At 54.7% G+C, this 18,251-nt stretch overlaps 1 protein-coding gene across 1 annotated transcript in view; it reads left to right on the top strand.

Annotated features, from left to right (window-relative positions):
* SLC4A3 (solute carrier family 4 member 3) overlaps nt 1-14,306 on the top strand; it is a 33,275-nt gene extending 18,969 nt beyond the window's left edge. The window contains exons 9-23 of the mRNA XM_049807555.1: nt 487-622; nt 726-900; nt 1,313-1,409; nt 3,132-3,316; nt 5,415-5,628; nt 5,940-6,161; nt 6,492-6,640; nt 8,095-8,289; nt 8,737-8,943; nt 9,602-9,691; nt 11,365-11,531; nt 11,904-12,157; nt 12,487-12,656; nt 13,140-13,313; nt 14,099-14,306. Of these exons, the coding sequence (XP_049663512.1) occupies nt 487-622; nt 726-900; nt 1,313-1,409; nt 3,132-3,316; nt 5,415-5,628; nt 5,940-6,161; nt 6,492-6,640; nt 8,095-8,289; nt 8,737-8,943; nt 9,602-9,691; nt 11,365-11,531; nt 11,904-12,157; nt 12,487-12,656; nt 13,140-13,313; nt 14,099-14,176 (2,513 nt within the window). The 3' untranslated portion in view covers nt 14,177-14,306. The remainder of the gene's footprint in view (nt 1-486; nt 623-725; nt 901-1,312; nt 1,410-3,131; nt 3,317-5,414; nt 5,629-5,939; nt 6,162-6,491; nt 6,641-8,094; nt 8,290-8,736; nt 8,944-9,601; nt 9,692-11,364; nt 11,532-11,903; nt 12,158-12,486; nt 12,657-13,139; nt 13,314-14,098) is intronic.
* The last annotated feature ends 3,945 nt before the right edge of the window (nt 14,307-18,251 follow it).

The raw sequence follows: 18,251 nt of genomic DNA, 5'->3' as shown, positions 1-18,251 counted from the left end.
TTGTGGTTTAGCCCCATGCTGGAGACACACCAACAGTGTCTGTGTCCAGGCTCCACGTAGGGTCTGTGGAGACAGACCACCCTGCAGCCTGTTTTCCAGGGTTTGCATTAGCCCAAGGGTGCCTGTATTGGTTCCTTGCTCTGCCTTGCTGCTCTCAGGCACATGGCAACTGCAACAGCCATCTGTGCCTGGGCCAGCAGGTCTTGGACCCATCTTTGGTGTGAAAAAGAAAGTTTGGTCAGAGTGGGAGACCAAAATGAGAGGGAGACACCAGAGCTATCAGTGCATCTTGGAGCTTCTGGGTTCTCTTGGGACAAGGGTTTACACAGCGGACATGGGACACCTGGACTTGGGGCATTTCTCAGCTGAGAGTGTCTGTACCCCAACCAAAGCCTGTCTCCTGGTGGGACAGCTATGTCCCCAGAGCATGTGTGTGACAGGGAGCGTTGCACACTAGGAGCAGGGCTCTTCCCCTCCTGCTGGCAGGTGCCGTCCTCCTTGACCTGGAGCAGACCACTCTACCCGGCATTGCTCACCTCATGGTGGAGACCATGATCATCTCTGACCAGATCAGAGCAGAAGACCGAGCCAACGTGCTGCGCGCCCTGCTGCTGAAGCACAGGTGGGTGGCACGTGGCTGAGGGCTGCCAGGGCTCGGGGTTTATCTGTGAGCCCCAGGTGGCAAGGGAGGCGGGTCCCCTCATGGCCACCACTCTCCCTCTCAGCCACCCAAATGATGAGAAAGAGGGCTTCTTCCCGAGGAACCACTCCAGCTCCAGCATGAACTCCATCGTGGGGAACCACCACCACAACCACACCACTGACACTTGTGTGCCCCTCATGGGGGAAGAGCGCATTGAGATGGCTGACCCAAAGGCCAATGAGACTGACTGCAAGGAGGTGAGGGTGACATGGAGGGTTACTGCTTCTTTTTCCACACCCTGGGGACAACTGTTGGCTGGTGGCAGCCCTTGGCACCAACCTCTGGGCCCCTTCATGGGGGGCCTTGTGCTTGCAACGGCTGAGCTCCCCTGGATCACCTGGAGCACTGGAAATCAGGTCGCTGCATTATGATTTCGGGACCTAATTTTAGCCTCACACTGCATGCAAACGTCTCCTTGAGCGTGCAATGGCAGCAACGGCTGTGGCGCTTGCAGGGTGGCCTTTGCTGTGAGGGTGCCTTGCCTGCAAAGCAGGGTGTCGGGCATGCAGCTGAGGCAAGCCCGGCTGCAGATATGTCGGTGGCAAGGCTGTGTAGGGAGACCAAAGCATGGGGACTTCATCCTTACTTGTTTGTATTCTTCCCTGGCAGAAAAACCCTCATCTCCATAACTCTGAGGGCCACCGTAAATATCTGAAGCTGATGGAGAAGATCCCTGAAGACGCGGAGGCCACGGTGGTCCTTGTGGGTAAGAGGCAGCATGTAGAGTCCCCCAGCGCCCAAAGAGACTAGTGCAGATCCTGGTCTGGCCTCAGCAGTCTATGCCCTCCCTCCTGAGGTGTATTTGGTCATCTTGTACACGTTCCCAAAGTTCAATAAGGAAGTCAGCCTTTGTACGCTTTCTGGTGATGCTGCACGTTTTGTTTGTGGTAAACATATGGGGTGCCAGGATAGTTCTTTTCCTAAATTACGAAAGAGGTTGATAGACACTGCTGCTGGGAACTGGGGGCCAACTTAGAGGAGAAAGTCCTGCCAGGCTCACCAGAACATCCCATTTTGCAGCTCAGAAGTGGGTAAGTGGTGCCCGAGGTTCTGATGGCCAGGCACTGACTGCTCTTGAGCCTCACGCTGTCCTCTGACCATCGCTGCCCTCTGTCTGGCCGCTTCATGCCGTGCCAGCAGCTGGGCCCTGTCCTGGCCAGTGTTGGTTGCTGGTTATGTGTGCCAGGGAGGTTTGATTTCATAGAAGCAGGACCTGGCTGGTGGCAAGGTCTTGGGTATTGGCTGTAGCGCTGCCAGGAGATAATTCTCTGTACAAGAGGGCTGTGAGCAGACAGGCTCAAGCATCAGTGGGCTTGGTGCCTTCTGACCACAAGAGTAGTCCTCAGGACTTTGCTAGCATTAACATCTCGGCAAACATAGCTATGCTACAAGCAAAGTAAATGTCATTGCCTATCCAGTAGATGAAAAGCTCAGGCAAACAGGTTTGGCAGCTCAACCAAGCTGATACTTCACCACAATGAGGCCAAATCAGCTTCACAAATGCACTTTGAATACTCAGATAACTAAACACTGGCCATTTCTGAGGTAAGGCTATGTCTTGGGATTCGCTTGGACAAAGATGGCCCAGATTTGCCAGTCTAACACAGAACACAGCTCTTTGCTGGATGCAGATGGCAGAAGGATCAGTAATAATGCCAGAGAAATACAAGTATCCAATAAACATTTGTGTTCAGTATGGGAAGGAAGCGGCTGGTGTGCTGGAGGATGCAGGAGTACTTCCCAATCTGTTAGGAACCGAGGAGGCTGCCAAGCATTGATGAGATGCGGACATTGTAAAACAAACTGTGCAGTTTGCACCTATGAGTCTTTAGAGAACTGGTTCATTTTCATCTGAAAAAAAAAAAAAGTCTAGGAATACAGGGAACATACAAGAAAAACAGAAGAAAGCTTATAGCATCGGTGCTCAAGAAGGGAAGGACAGTGATCCAGTACCTATAGGTTGTTTAATCTGACATCCTTCCTGGCCAACATAATGCCAGAGCTAATATGGGATTCAATTAATAAAGAGTTAAAGGATAAGAATGTAATTACTGCCAAGCAGTGAAGTTTATGGGAAATAGGTCATGTCCAGCAAACCTGATTTCCTTCTTTGATGAGATTAGAAGTTTGATAAAAGTAACATGTAAGAGACTTCCTTTCATAAGGCAGTGGCTTAGTGGGAAGCAACCTTCTGAAGAATGGGCTAACTGGGAAGCTAAAGAAAGTAGCACTGCTTGGGAATGATCAGTGAACAGGGGACTTGGAACAGTCCTCGGCATGAAGCTCAATGCTGTCTTAGTGGTCTGGAGACCAGTACAGGACTGCAAGGCTCGTGGAAACCCCCAAAATCTTTGTTTCCACTGTTAAAGGCAGCCCAGTACAGCTCACCCCAATGATTAACTCTGCTCAAAACATTGCCTCCTGGTAGGTTGTGTGCAGTTCCTGGAGCAGCCAACTATGGCCTTTGTCCGACTAAATGAGGCCGTCTTCCTGGAATCTGTCTTGGAGGTCCCGATTCCTGTCAGATTCATCTTTGTGCTGCTGGGACCAAGCCAGGCCAACATGGACTACCATGAAATTGGCCGCTCAATCTCCACCCTCATGTCCGACAAGGTGAGGAGCTGATGGGCGGTGATGCTGGCACGCTCAAGGGAGCTTCAGTAGCTCCTCAGAAGTCAGTCCTGGGATGAGAGTGCTGAAAGATGCTGTTCAAAGGCCCAGGTGGGGCAGGCAGGCGTGAGCACCTGGGATTTTTAAGCCTGCCCCAACCAAGGTAGGATGCTCCAGGATGGAGGGAAGAATAGGACAGACACTTGGCTGGGACAGAGAGTGCTAGGCTGAGTGAAGAAAGGGGCTGTATGTAAAAGCATGAGCAAAAGACTGCCCAAGGTTAGAAGAGTTGTGTTCAGTTGATGTCTCACAAACAGAGAGTAGGGGACGCTGAGCGGTGTCTGTGACCATGATGCCTAGCCCAGGCCACACTAGCAAAAAGACCCAGCAATGCCTGGGGACTGTTGTCAGGTGTTTGGATGAAGCTTTCTAGCTGAGCATCCACACAGAGGAGCACATCCATGCAAGAGGAGAGATGAGGAGTCAGGAAGGTTTTTCTGCCAAGCCTGTGCACTGCTAGAAGTCCCCCATCTGGTTAGATGACAGGAAAGTGAGGTTCATTATCCTGGTAAGGAATTGAAGGCAAAGAAAAGACAATCTGAGCATCTGCCACGTACATCCAGGACAGGAGAATCAGAGGCTCACAGTGTCCTCCTGGCTGGTGCCATGTAACAATAGCTGAGTAATGAACCTGCCCGTCCTGCTACCAGTGTACAACTCTCCCTGAATTGAGGACTAAAAGGTCAACTCGAAGCAGGTGGGTTGCGGGCAACAATGTCTCCCAGCTGAAAGATCCCTTCCCAGGAGTTGCACAGGGCTCAGCTGAGGCCGTGTTTTTAGCCAGAAGGTGTGAGGTGCCATATTCCAGGTTCAGCGCTGCGTTTGTGGGCTGATCTCGCTCAATTGAGCCTCTGCTCCTCTGTTGGTGGAAGAGGGGAACCAGCTCCCTCGGCCAGGGCTGGCCGTAGCAAGGTTACACAGTGGCTGGCGCCATGAAGAGAATACAGTATCATTTACAGTTTGAAGCTGTGGCTCCAGGGAGTCTGTGTGCTGCAGGGACCTTAGCTGTCTCCTACCTGGTTTACAGGCTATTTACTTCTTCATCTTCCTCCAGTCCTTTCTCTGCAGGCATGTTCCAGAGGCAATGCAACACTTCTGCCTGTTTGCCAGCACCTCCCTACCTATCTGCAGTGGTGCTGTACCCTCATGGTCTCCTTGGAGTCCTTCCTTGTCATCTTGCCCTTGCTGTCAGGACCATCTTCACTCTTCTGCCTGGTTTCCCTTGCATGGCTTCCCTCATGCTGTAGACTCCTATTTTCCCTCCTTCTCCCATGTGGAGACTCCCAAGAGTCTCTTATGCTCCCTGCTCAGGTCCTGGTTCTCGTGCTTTATCTATGGTACTTCAGGGCTCCACCAGCTTCTCCCTCAAAACAAACCCAAGACCAGACTAGAAGGACATTGGTCTATTGCAGAGTCCTAATTTTGAGCTGCAGGGTCTAGGAAAGTCTTTCATCGCTGTGGTGCCTGGTTTCTGGTACATCTCTGAGCTGGGCTTTGAATGAGAGCCCTGCAGGACCGAACAATGTCATGCAGAGCTTGTAAGGAGAAGGATCTTGGCCTGATGCAGCCACAGTGAACTGGTGTGAACAGAGGCATGGGCTGGCCAGGTGTAGCAACTAGCCTAGGAAATGAGAGGCACCAGGCTAGCCAGGAAGCACAGATCTGATTTTGATTTATGGAGAGGTCCCATGAGAGGCATCCTGTGCCCTGGCAGAGCATGCAGCTGGCAGAGATGCTGCATGATCTTGGGCAAGAGCAGTGGGGCTTGGGGGAGAAAAGCAGGAGCAAGGAGGTCACTGGAAGGGATGGATAGGGAAGGGAGGAGAGACATGGGATTACGTGAGGGGCATTGGATAGAAGGACAGGGAGGAGGGATTCAGGAGTGTGGGTCACAGAGTGGCAATAGCGAGACAAGTAGTGGGTCGAAGGAGCAGGATGTTACTGTGTGGTCGCAGCAAGTGTCGTGTTTCCAGGCTGTAGGTAGCTGGGTGCAGTCTTGGTCTGAGCCTTCTCTCTCTTTCATTTTTCCTGCCCCTCCCAGCACTTCCATGAGGCTGCATACATGGCAGATGACCGTCAAGACCTCCTCAACGCAATCAATGAGTTCTTGGACTGCAGCATTGTCATACCCCCGTCGGAGGTGGAGGGGAAAGACTTGCTCAAATCCATTGCCACCTTCCAGAAGTTGCTGCTGAGGAAGAGGAAGGAGAGGGAGCAGAAGTCCATGAAGGAGGGGGCTGTCCAGGAAGCCAAAGGTCTCTCCACTCACATTTGGGCAAAAGAGTGCCTAGTGCCCTGGGTGCCCCAGTGAGCCCTTCCCTCACAGAGCCTGGCAGAGGGGTGCTGGGCTTGGCTCCCGCCATGGGCAGCGGGGAGGGTGGCAAGGGGAGGCAGGAGAGTGGCTGTGGGCAGCTCCAGCAGCTGGAGGCAGTGGGATGTGCAGTCGCAGGGGGCCCACCAGGTTAGTGCTGCTGGAGGAAGGTATTCATGGGGTATGGGGGAGAGGGACAGCCCAAGGGCGTACTTGCATTCCCCTGCTCAAGCCCTGTCCTCTATGTACCTCCAGAGCTGTGTGAAGTGAAAGCTGAGGAAGAAGAGGAGGAAGCTGAGGACGACCCTTTGAAGCGGACCGGGATATTTTTTGGAGGTCTGGTTCGGGACATAAAGCGCAGGTACCCCAAATACCTCAGTGACATCAGAGACGCCTTGCACAGCCAGTGTCTCGCGGCCGTTCTCTTCATCTACTTTGCTGCTCTCTCTCCTGCCATCACCTTCGGGGGACTCCTAGGTAATGGGCCTGCTTTCTGGTCTGCTCTTTGCACGCTGGGACACTGGCTGTGTCTGTGTGATGCTGTGCTGGGGTGGGCTTCGGTGCTGCTCGCTCGGGGAGAGCCGCAGCGCTGCACCTCGGCTGCTGCCTTGTCCCCTCCCTGCCGCTTGGCCTCTCCAGCCTCGGCTCCCTGGGCTCCCTCTGTGCTCCCTGCCCAACGCAGGGAACCTCTCACTGATGGGACGGGGACCTGCCTCCTCCATCTGGAGCTGTGTCTGCAGCCTGCCTGCCTGTGGTGACAGTGCCTGTGTCTGGGCTATAACACTCACACATTATTCTCTTTCCCAGGAGAGAAAACTGAGGGTCTCATGGGGGTCTCCGAGCTGATAATCTCCACCTCGGTTTTAGGGATCCTCTTCTCCCTGCTCGGAGCCCAGCCGCTCCTGGTCATTGGCTTCTCAGGGCCTCTGCTGGTGTTTGAAGAAGCTTTTTACAAGGTACATGTGAGGCAGTGTCCATGTTTGGCACCTGCTCGCTCTGCCCTTGCACTGGAGAGGGCAGCTGGCATTTCTCAGCTCTCCAAAGGATCTTTGGTAGTGTAGACTCCTTGAGTCTTGCCAGGCTGCCCTCAGCTCAGCTGGGGCTGGCCCCTGGCTCTGCTGACCCTTTGTAGGTCACGCCATAGGGACTGCTGCCTCCTGTTGCTGTATCCCATGGGCTGACCCCCTCGAGGTGTGACAGTGGTAACAGCACTCCTCTACCTGCTGACTGTGAGGGGAGCATCATCCCCCAGCCCTGTGCTGCAGCCCATCCTGGCACAATGAGCATTTGTAGCTGCATCCTAAAATGCTGGTCCATAATACTTTCTTGTTCTTGGGGCTTCCTTTGAAGACCATTTCACAACTTTTACCTGTGGCCAGGTTTCCTTATATGGGAGCCCAACAATGTTCAGTGTACCATCCATTTGGGATGTCTCACGTACATTACTCCCGCCTCTCAGGATGAACCCAAGGATATGTGCAGAGATACCTGGCCAGCCAGGATGGACATGTCTCTTTCTCGAGTAGCATGACCTCTTTGCTGTTAAAAGCATCCACGTCACTGTACTCCCAAGCAGTGGGTCTAATCCTTCTCCTTTTTTCTGACTCCTAGCATGTCTGGGCTTTTAAAGCATGGTTTTTCCTACAGCTAGATTTTCACCTTGGTGTGTCAAGAGTTTGGAGCTGGTGATGCCACTGCACAGTGGGAATTTCTCTGCTCTCCTGTGACTGCACTTCTCACTGACTGCTTTTGCTTTCCCCAGTCATTGTGTACAAAGGTGTACCTCTGGGTGTGTGATACTGTGTGAGGGCACTGGCTGTAGTGGTACCGAGGAAGGCTGCAAAGGGAGGGATGTGATTTGTGTGGGAAGTGGTTGGTGTTGCTGTGTGTGAATGAGCAGAGGCAGTGGAGGTGGTCTGGTCTGTGGTGACAGCCTGGGGGCTTTTCATCACACCCATACAACTGTGTGTGTATGCAGGGCGCTGTCTGGGATCATGCCCCAGCTAACGTAGCCTTTATGAAGTGGGACATAGAAGACTGCTCAGGCTCTCCTTTGCGGGGAACAGACTTGTGCTGTTGAGTGCATGGAGGAGTGGAGAGCTGTGTTTGAGTAACGGCACCTCCATACGGGTGGGATGGGGAGCATCACGCAGGGGATGGTTTCAGCAGAGAGTGAAGGAGATACAGTTAGAAAGACTGGAGCGGTGAACACCTGCTTCGTGTGAGCTGGCTGGTGTTAATGCAAACTGCAACTTTACCTGTGACTCCAGTCCTGAATTCACTATCTCTGTGCTGGATGCCCGAGCAGATGTAGATGCTTTTTTCCAGGAGAGTCTTTGATCTTAATGGGGAGCAGATGCAGCAGGCAGCCTGAGGAGCCATGAATAACTTCTGCCCCTTTCCATTTCAGTTCTGCCAGACACAAGGCATTGAATATCTGACAGGCAGAGTGTGGATTGGTTTGTGGCTCATCGTCTTCATCTTCATTATTGTGGCAGCTGAGGGAAGCTTCTTGGTGCGCTACATCTCGCCCTTCACCCAGGAGATCTTTGCTTTCCTCATCTCTCTCATCTTTATCTACGAGACCTTCTACAAACTGTACAAGGTGAACCTTCCCCAGGGAGATGGGCTGCTGCATCTCTCAGTCCCCCAGGAACCCGCTACTTTAGCATACAGGAGGCAGGAGAGCAGGGCCAGCTCAGCCACAGCTTTCCTAGGTGTTCTGCAGAGCAGTTCTTTGCTGGCCTCTCATGCCCCAGCCCAGCTGGCCCCTGTGCCACCACAGAGGCCGGCAGGATGAGCCCTAACATCTGTCTCCCCTTCTCTTCCTGCAGGAGGCATTAAAGAGGGGCCACTTTTCTCTCCCCAGCCCTCTCCAGCTGGGTAGGTTGCGAGGCGAGGTGATGGATGCTGGGGTTGTCCGCGCCCACCATCTACTGCCCTCACCTCTCCACAGAGCAGGACACTTCCGCTTCCCCCTGCCCCCAGTAGTGACAGTGCCCCCTGCCCCTCCTTGCGGTGACAGTGCCCGCTGCTTCTCTCACCTGCCCAGGTGTTTGCAGAACATCCTCTGCTGAAGTTCTACCCACCAGATGTGCAGAGCGGCCTGAATGCCAGCATGCTCCCCGCGGATGCGATGTCGCTGGGAATCAGGATGCAGCCCAACACTGCTCTCCTCTCCCTCATCCTCATGCTAGGCACCTTCTTCATTGCCTTCTTTATGCGCAAGTTCAAGAACAGCCGTTTCTTAGGAGGAAAGGTGAGAAGTTTGTGGGACCCAGATGTTAAGAACAAGGGCTGTGCCAAACAAATAATGCTTCTTGCTTCAGACCTTTGTTCTCCAGAGTATTTGGACCATCCCCCAAAGAAACACCAGCAATCCCTTAAATACCATGCAGAAGGGATGGTAGCCTGGCCTAGGCTGCAGACCAGAGCTGGCTGTTGATGATGGTATCTGCACTGTCCTGCTCCCATGAGCTTTCCTGGAAAGAGAGGACCCTCTGGACCAGAGGACTCTCTGAGTCCAGAGGACTCTCTGGACCTTGAGAAAGCGCCTTTGGCTGGATACAAGTCTGTTAAGCTAGAATGTAGGAGGAAGAGCTTACAACTTGTTGCCTTTGGACAGCTCTCTACATGCAGGGCATCTGTGTAATAGCTGGAGCACCGTCTGAATGGGCCAGTAGGAGCAATTAGCCAGTCACTTAAGAGTGGCTGGAGGACTGTGTGTTATTTGGACAGTGGGATGCACAGCCCCTTGGGTCAAGGCTGGGTTCCCTTGCCCTGCTCATCAGCAGTGCTCAGGTTTGCCGTGGTGCTTGGCCCCATCTGGGGCTTGGCTTTGCCGCAGGCTCCGTGTAGCAGGGTGGGTGCACAGAGCTGGCCCATTCCCTTTGCCAGCGAGTGTGTTTGTTCTGCAGGCTCGGCGGATCATTGGAGACTTCGGGATCCCCATCTCCATCCTGGTCATGGTGCTGGTGGATTACACCATCACTGACACATACACACAGGTAGGTGCCAGCGCTGCCCTCAGAACCCCTCCTGCAGCCCAGCAGCGGTCTCTGTGGCACCATGGCCTGCTCTTGTGCAATGGGGGATTTGTATTTCCTGCCTCTTTAGTCATAACAGCACAAAGCAAACAGAGATGCTCCCCTCATCCTTACTCCCACGCTGAAGGGAAGCTCCAAGGGTCTTGCTGAGACTGAAACCAGAGCTACAGAGACTTGAGTGCCCTGGTATCCCTCTGGTATTCCAGCTGTTAGTAGGGGAGGCTTTAGTGTTTTATTTAGAATCTAAATAAATAATAATAAAATAATAAAATAAAATAAAATATATAAAAATATATGAAAAGAAAATAAAAATATTTTTATAGATTCAGAGAGATTCAGTGCAGTTAATTCCTTGTTTTTAACTCTAAAAACTTGCAGTCAATCAACAAGACATAAACTGGTTATGCACACTGAAGAGGGTGGCATAGAGTGTTTCAGTGGGGTAGTTGTCATGGTTTAGTACTTAACATATTTATACTCTCCTTGATCATAGACTACTAAATATTTTGATCACTTTATCTCAAACACAATGATCTCTTTCCCAGTTTATGCACAAACTTAAATGTTGTCAAACAAACCCATCTCACAGGTTTCCTTTTTTTCCTCCTTTTTTAGTAGATGTGTAGTTATATCATTTTGTTATGGTATTTTTTTCCAACTAACATCGGGGAGAGGGTGAAAGATAGTTTCTGTTCAGCAAACTTTTTGTCAAGACAGCCCAAGGCTTAACGGAATCCAAATGCATTTTTATTCATTTAAATTTCAATGAAAAATCTGGTTTTATCAGACACTAGTAAAATCATGCTCTTTGTTACATTCTTTTCATACCCTTCTACAATTAATATCAAAAGCATTATCGTTTCAGTATTAAGTCAGCATATGTACAAAGCTTTCTGAGAAAACGGTAGTTAGTTACACAGCTTAGCTCAAGCAAAAGCATTCCAGGAATATTATTCATACTTACGCTGATTAACATAAATGCAAATCATAAACTTCCTGCAGTGCTCACACAGGCAGATAGCAAGAACTGCTGTAGAGCAGCGCAGAGCTGAAAGTTCAAATGCTGGTGAACACAGGGTCAAGGCAATGTACAGCTAGGAGTCTGTGTGGTCTCTGATGGGAGCACAAACATGTATTCCCTCTGAACATGATCAGGGTGAGGTCATTTTGAGAGAATGTGGCCACTTCTGGGGTCCATACTGCAAAAACAATACTGAAAAATGTCTCAGAAAAGGCTTGGAAAGTCTGGAAAGCCACCTCAGAGAAGGGTAGGCAGTTCAGGACACTTGAGTTGTCCAAGCAGAGGTCAAGGAGAATTTTAACCATGGTCTGCAAGCACTGACATGGGGGTGAGGTTCCTGAAAGAAGGTGTTTCCTTGGTCTCTTGGACAAAAAACAAGGGAATTCCAGTAGCTGAAAGGAAATGAGACAGGCCTATGTTAGGGGACATGGGATTTTTTGCACTGAAGGGGATTATCCATGAGAAAGTCCTGCTCGGGTCAGGGTGGCTGTCCCATCATCTGAGGCGTTCAGACCGGGGAGACCAGGAGGATCAAGCAAGGCTAGTCCTGTGTGAGGCTGTGGGCACGTGCGTATTGATGAGTAACTGCTGGGTTTTGTGGCTACACCACCAGAAGCTGAATGTCCCCTCTGGCCTGTCGGTCACATCTCCTCACAAGCGTGGCTGGTTCATTCACCCCATGGGCAGCAGTGGGACCTTTCCAATGTGGATGATGTTTGCCTCTGCCATCCCTGCCCTCCTGGTCTTCATTCTTATATTCATGGAGACACAGATCACTACGTGAGTACCTCCCCTGCCAACACCAACCACCACTAACCCCTGGGCAGGCAGGGCTGGAGGTACGCCTGGAGGTGCGCCTGGCATCCCCGCGGGACAGCAAGGGCAGGATCCTGGTCATTTCAAACTGTACCTTCTTGGGTTGTCCCATTGTCTCTTGGCTCCCCTCCTGGCATAAAGTGTGATGGAGACCTGCCTCAGCCCAGCACAAGAGGAAACCTCTAACCTGAGGTTGACAGCCACTGCCCCTCTCCTCAGCCATCTCCTTGTCCCCATGTCTGCTCTCTCCAGGGAGTGAACGTTGTCCCCAGCCACAGTGCTGTCCCTGGGCACTAGGCTGGGCCTTGTACTGACCTGGAATCTTTTTCCTTCCAGGCTGATTGTGAGCAAGAAGGAGAGGAAGCTGCTGAAAGGCTCTGGCTTCCACCTGGACCTGCTGCTCATTGGCACTATGGGGGGGCTTTGTGCACTCTTCGGGCTGCCCTGGCTGACTGCGGCGACAGTGCGCTCCGTCACCCACGTCAATGCCCTGACGGTCATGAGCAAGGCCATCGCACCAGGAGAGAAGCCCAAGATTGAGGAGGTGAAGGAGCAGCGTGTGACCGGAGTGCTTATTGCTGCCCTCGTTGGTGAGCCTCTGCTCGGGTGAAGGAGTGAGGGGGGAGGTCAGGGCTGACCACTTGAATCTCCTGGCAGTGTCCCTGCCCCACGGCCCAGCCTGCGCTCTGCCTGCTAGCTGCAGGACTGCCCCCACCTACACTCAGCTCTCCTCTGGTAGCGTTCAGTATCCTGCCATGGTCAGTCCATCTTCGCAAACCTTCCAGCTAGACCCTTCTTGAGCTTCCTTTCCCTTGCACCCCAGGACAGACAGAGAGGAGGGGGGAGAGGGACGGAGGCCGAGGTGCCTTGCAGAGGGGCTGGCGTGGGACACACCATGCCCTGAGCTCTGTCTGTGCAGGTCTGTCTATTGTGATGGGGAACATGCTGCGGCAGATCCCGCTGGCTGTGCTCTTCGGCATCTTCCTCTACATGGGGGTTACGTCGCTCACTGGCATCCAGCTCTACGAGCGGCTGCTCCTGATCTTCATGCCATCCAAGCACCACCCTGACCACATCTATGTTGTCAAGGTGAGGAAGGCAGGTTGCGGGGAACCAGGTAATGAGGAGCAGAGGAAGAAGAGGCAGGTGAGGGGAGATGGTGCTTTGCTAGGATGACGCTTAGCTTGGTGACCCACCCTTGGCTGCAAGTTTGTGCCGAGAAGTAAGTGCAAGCCATGCACAGAGATGATACGATGCTAGGATGGCATGCTGATAGGCTGCATACGGGAGTGAAATGCCAGGATATAGTATGGATGGACTATAGTTGATAGGAGTGATGCATTGCTTGAGTGGGTGTAGGGACACTGCACTGCCAGGTGGGTATGCTGCTAGGTTGCACAGAGGCTGATGTGTTACGGAGTTCTGCCTTGCTGTAGAGTACAGGCAGGTAGAGCATGCAGCAGTGTTGTGTTACTGTACTATGCTATGCAGAAGGATAATGTTTTGCCAGTTGGGTCTTCGTTAATCTGTGTGGAAGGATAATGTGTTCTTAGACTGGATTTACCTCCCTAGGTGAAGACCTGGAGAATGAATCTCTTCACCTGCATTCAACTGGCCTGCATTGTGCTGCTCTGGGTGGTGAAATCTACGGTGGCATCCCTGGCCTTCCCCTTTGTCCTGATCATGACAGTGCCATTGCGACGCTTCGTGCTGCCCCGCTTCTTCCATGACAGGGAGCTCAAAGCGGTAAGCAGATAACTGTCCTCACAGTCTAGCTTGCAACACCGGGTTGAGGTTGAGGAGATTTGGCAGAGTGGAAGGCTGGGAGATCCTGGGCTGGCAAAGCCTTGGCTTTCCCTGCTGTTGTCTGGGGATCTTTGTTCAACAGCAGTAGGTGGGTGGATAGCTTCCTGAAAGCTTGTAGCCCTGGGAGTGCAGTGTTGGATGGATGGGCACCCTAGGGCAAGGAGACAGAGGATTCTACGATGCAGAGGCCTGGAATAAGGGTTTTCTTTTCCATCCTCCTCCCCATTTGTGGCTCATTCATCAAGAGACACCCCATTTCCCCACCGAGACAGCAGCAAGGACAGCCCAGCAGCCCAGCAGAACCTGTGGCTGCTTGGCATAGGAGCATTTAACCACAGTGCTAGGGTGCTGGCAGCTCCTCGACTGCTGGCAGCTCCTCTGCTGCTGCCGACATCCTGAGCTCCTGTTGGAAAGCAACCTGGAGCAGCACCCAGAAGTGGGGGCTGCCAGTAGGGGGGGAGGGAGGAACTGCTGTGCTCAACCAGAGCCCCAGTGATGGGGCACTGTCAAACAAGAACACTTACAGGAAAGGGCATCAGGCTGGTGACACATGGATGGGCATGAGGGGCAAAATAGGAGCCCATTGGCAGGGGAATGAGCAAGAGCTTTGCTTCCAAGTGCAGCCCAGCTGCCTGGCTTGCTGTGCGCTGATCCCTCTATGCCAGGCTTGACCCCATGCTGGGGGTGGCTGTGGCCTTCAGAGCCCGGTCTCTGCCTCTCCCCAGTTGGACTCGGAGGATGCGGAGCCAAACTTTGACGAGGATGGCCGGGACGAGTACAACGAGCTACACATGCCTGTGTGAGCTGGGAGCTGCCCTCCCTGCTCATGGGACAGGCCGCTTGCACCTGCTCATCCCTCCCAAGGACTAACTGGAGACTTGACATGAGTCACACAATCTCTTGCCTGGACCAACGAATGGCTGTTTCATAGCCCCGCAGGAGGCAGCCCCGGCTCCTGCTGCCCCATCGCTCGCTCAGCAGAGGCTGTGAGTCTCTCTCCTCTTGGACCTGGTGGGCTGAGAGATGCCTCTCACATCCTGAAGCTGTGTGGGTCCTGAGTGTCCGTGGGTCAGGGGTCTGCCCTCTCCCTGCTGGAGGAAGCCCGTGCCTGGTCTCCAGGTGGTGAAGGGGAGCCATACCAGCTGGTGCCACTGTGTCCCCCTCCGCTACCATGAAGCTTGGGTGTCTTAGCACCATGTGCCACTGAGCAGTCACAGGGACGGGCTGTATGCTGCCTGCGGCCGGCCGGTGGGCTTCTTCCAGGCCAGCAGCCTCCTTGCTCAGCTGGTGGATGCCTTGCTCCTGCTCCCTCTGGCCCCTTCCAGGAGTGTTCACGCTGGGCTTGTGCCACAGCCCCTGGCCCAAGGGGCTGCTGCAGCCTGGCAGATGGGCCAGAAGGGACCAGCACCCTGGCCCTGTCCTCCAGACCATCATCTGTCCAGTCACCCTCCCACAGGACTGTTTTCAGCTCTTGCTTAGCATAGGGGAGGCTGTTTGCTTTGTCCCAATTTTCCCAACCCTCTTCCAAAAGCAAAACTGCACAGGGAGGGGAGGCTGGGGACAGGCAGGTATCCTGAAGTCTCAAGTGCCTGCCCTCTTGCAGAGACTAGGAGGAGTCCTGTGCCATTCTGCACCTCCACAAAGGTTGCAGGGGTAAAAACTCATCACAGGGCTGTATCCCAGTTCTGGATCCCTAGGGCCCTGTCCCTGAGAACAAACCATATTTAAGAAACTATACAAGAGATGTGGTGCTGGAGCACAAAACAGTCCTTTGGGTCCCCTCCCTTTCCCTGTGCAGTGATCCACTGGTTCTGGCTCCCTGCAGCCCTACAAGGAAGTCACTGAGACTCCCCAGCCCCAATTCTGCCATACCAGCGTGACCTTTCACATCCAGGGGTGCCCTCCAAGTGGGAAGGAGCAGCATTCAGCATGCCCAGCACTCAGCCCCCATCACCTCTGGGCAGCTCCGAACACCTTTCTGCCTGGCAGGGCTGTCCCCTGGGGTGTCCCCAGGCTGGCAGCACCCCATTCAGAGCTGCCTCAGAAACTGCTGACAGTGCCCTTGCTGCCCATGGTGGCTCTGAGGGCAGTACCAGAGGAGATGGGCACCCCAGCCTCTCTCTGATGGTCAGAGCTGGAGCGGCCTTGTGTTGGAGGCTGGGATGCTCGCTTCACCATTGGATTTGGGACAGGCTGCTGCCCTGGTTCGCACTTATCAGCCTGGCTCCTGCAAGAGATGGTGGGTGCTTCATTACTGGGAGGGCCCGACGCCTTCCCTGGGAGGCTGCAGAAATATCCCACCAGAGAAAGAAACCTCCCCCCGTGGCAGGTTCCTGCCCCACAGCCTGGCCCCCTCCACAGGGCCCGGGGTGGAGAGACAAGTGTCTCTGTGTGTCTGTGGCCGTGTGTGTCCTGTCCTCCCCATGTAGTGTAGGAGGCCTGTTGTCGCTGTGCATTGTGACTCCTCTGACTGTAGTGGAAACAGCTACACCAATAAACTCTTCACAGGAACCACGTTTGGCTCTCCGCTTTTGTTTATTAATTGGCAATAAATTAGATTAATTTAAATTCCCCAACACAAAACTGTTTCTTGCCCACAGCAGCAGCCAGCGAGGGAGCAAGCCCCAGCTGGAGTGGGGACTGTCACCGTGTCACCTACTGCCAGCACAGAGGTGGGCTCTCCACCACCATCACCAAGCAGGCTGTTTACAGTGGGCCCAGCTGGAGCCTCCATGCTGGCTGCTGAAAACAGGAGGCCGAGCCCCATATTTAACCAGAAACACGTACTCATGCCTGCTTGCATCCATACACATGCGCATGAGTGTATCTGCGTGCTCAGCAGCACTTGGTGCTCATCTCTTTACCCAGTCTGTAGCCACATGCCAAACAGCAGGGCCACGTGCCGAGCATGGAGGAAACATCTCATTAAACACACATTCCCTCCATGCTTTCTTCACAGGCAGGAGCCAAGCCAGGTCCCCCTGTGCTGCTGGCTGCCCACAGCCCACATGGTGATGGGTGGGATGTCCTCCAGTCATGCTCTCCCGGGTGCTGCTGCTGGGAGTAGGTGGTGGTCCTACCTCCTGTGGCCAGAGTCGCTGGCTGCTCCTGGGGCTGGCTGCTGCCATGGGGCATGTGGCAGAGGGCTAAGCCTGCCCGGGTGCAGGGGCGGTGGCTGTCTCGCTTCTGAGGTGGGCCCGTTGTGGGGCGGGCAGTGCCTGGCCTCGCAGCATTCTCTCCAGGTCCTGGCAGCGCTGCTGAACCTGTGGGAGAGGAGGCAGCATGGGTGCCCGGCTCCTGAGCATCCAGGTGGGCTGGATGGAAGTATCCACGAATGTTTCCCACAGGCTGCTCCACCACATTAGGAAACACTCCCTCTCCCATTCTCCACTCCACGGCTCTCCTTCCTCACACCTGAATGCCCAGGGCTGCCCAGAGGGCCACCAGTTTGGCCTGGAAAGGTTATGGCTCTACCCATTCCCACCTGGATGTCCAACCCTTTCCACGCAGCTCCCCTGCCCACAGCAGTGCCCCCGCTCTCACCCTGGGACACAGGGCAGGGAGCGCAAGCAGAGCCAGCGTGCTCGCCTTACCGCATCAATCCTCCGGATGAGGACAGGTCTGACCTCCAGCTCCAACAGCCAGTCGGCCTCCAGGATGCTGTGGTGGTACTCCTCCAGCTCCAGGCTCTTCTGCAGCTCCTCGGCCAGGGCAGCCTGGCGCCAGTGACCTCCCACACCCGTACCTGGGCTCTGCCGAGGACCGGCCAGTTCTGTCCCCTCGCCCCACTGCTGCAGGCGCAGGACGCGGATGCGCCGGGCGGCGTGACGGACCTGGGCGCGCAGGGCAGCCGCCCGCTCCCCACGGTGCAGCAGGGCCAGCAGCTCCTCCCGGCTCTCCCGCAGCCGGGCTCGCAGCACCCCAACGCTGCCGCCTGCGCCCAAGGGCTGCAGCGGGACCAAGAGGTCGGGCAAGCCCAGGTGAGAGCCGGGCTGCTGCAGGGTCCTGCCATGCGGTGGGGGCTGCAGAGTGTTGGGAGCCAGCCCTGCTCTGCCCCACACTGGTGGCTGCTGTGGCATTGATGGTGATGGTGGCAGGGAGAGGCTGTACCTGCTGCGGTGGAGACGGACCCATTGCTGGGCGAGATCTGCTGTGGCCAAGCTCTGGTGAAAGACATCAGGGACCAGACGCAAGACCTTCACAAAGGGCCCCACATCGGCAAAGCCACGCAGGTCACGCAGGCTCCGGGGGCTGAAGACCCGCTCGCTGAGGGCCCCCCCCTGCAGCAGCAGCCCCCAGCTACGCCGGTGGGCGAAAAGCTGTGCGGCCAGGCGTGGGATGGATGTCGGGAGGGACCGCCGGGTGAGGTGGGCAGCTGGCTCCTCGTGCATATACAAGTTCTCGCAGAGTGGGACCACCACCCTGGTGTCAAACCTCTCCTTCAGCATGCTCAGGTGCTGCAGGTAGGAGGCCAGCCAGCCCACGTAGCTGGCCACATCGTGGCTGGCCGAGCCAGGCCAGCGCTGGGCAAGTCTCTGCAGGTGCTGCCAGCTCTCCACCTCCCCCGAGGGACTCTGCGGCAGCACCAGCAGCAGCACATGGTAGAGGCTGCGCAGGTCAAAGCCCTGCCGGCACTGCTGCACGTGCCTCACGAAGGTGCTGATCTCCCCTTCGAGGGCAGAGTAGAGGGCCTCCATGAGCAGCCACCGTGATGGAGAGGAGGCAGCCAGGATCCCAGCTCACCCACACGGTCCTGGGCCCTGGATGCACTGGAAAACACACTGCACCAGGATGCGATGCACGGGCCGGTGCAGGCAGGATTACTGCGGGGGCTCTGGTTTGGGTCACGCGTGTAGGCTCATCCAGCAGACGGTGCTA

The sequence above is a fragment of the Accipiter gentilis genome, chromosome 1 (assembly GCF_929443795.1).
Source record: "Accipiter gentilis chromosome 1, bAccGen1.1, whole genome shotgun sequence".
NCBI lineage: Eukaryota > Metazoa > Chordata > Aves > Accipitriformes > Accipitridae > Astur > Astur gentilis.
This window is presented reverse-complemented; position numbering and strand designations above follow the sequence as displayed.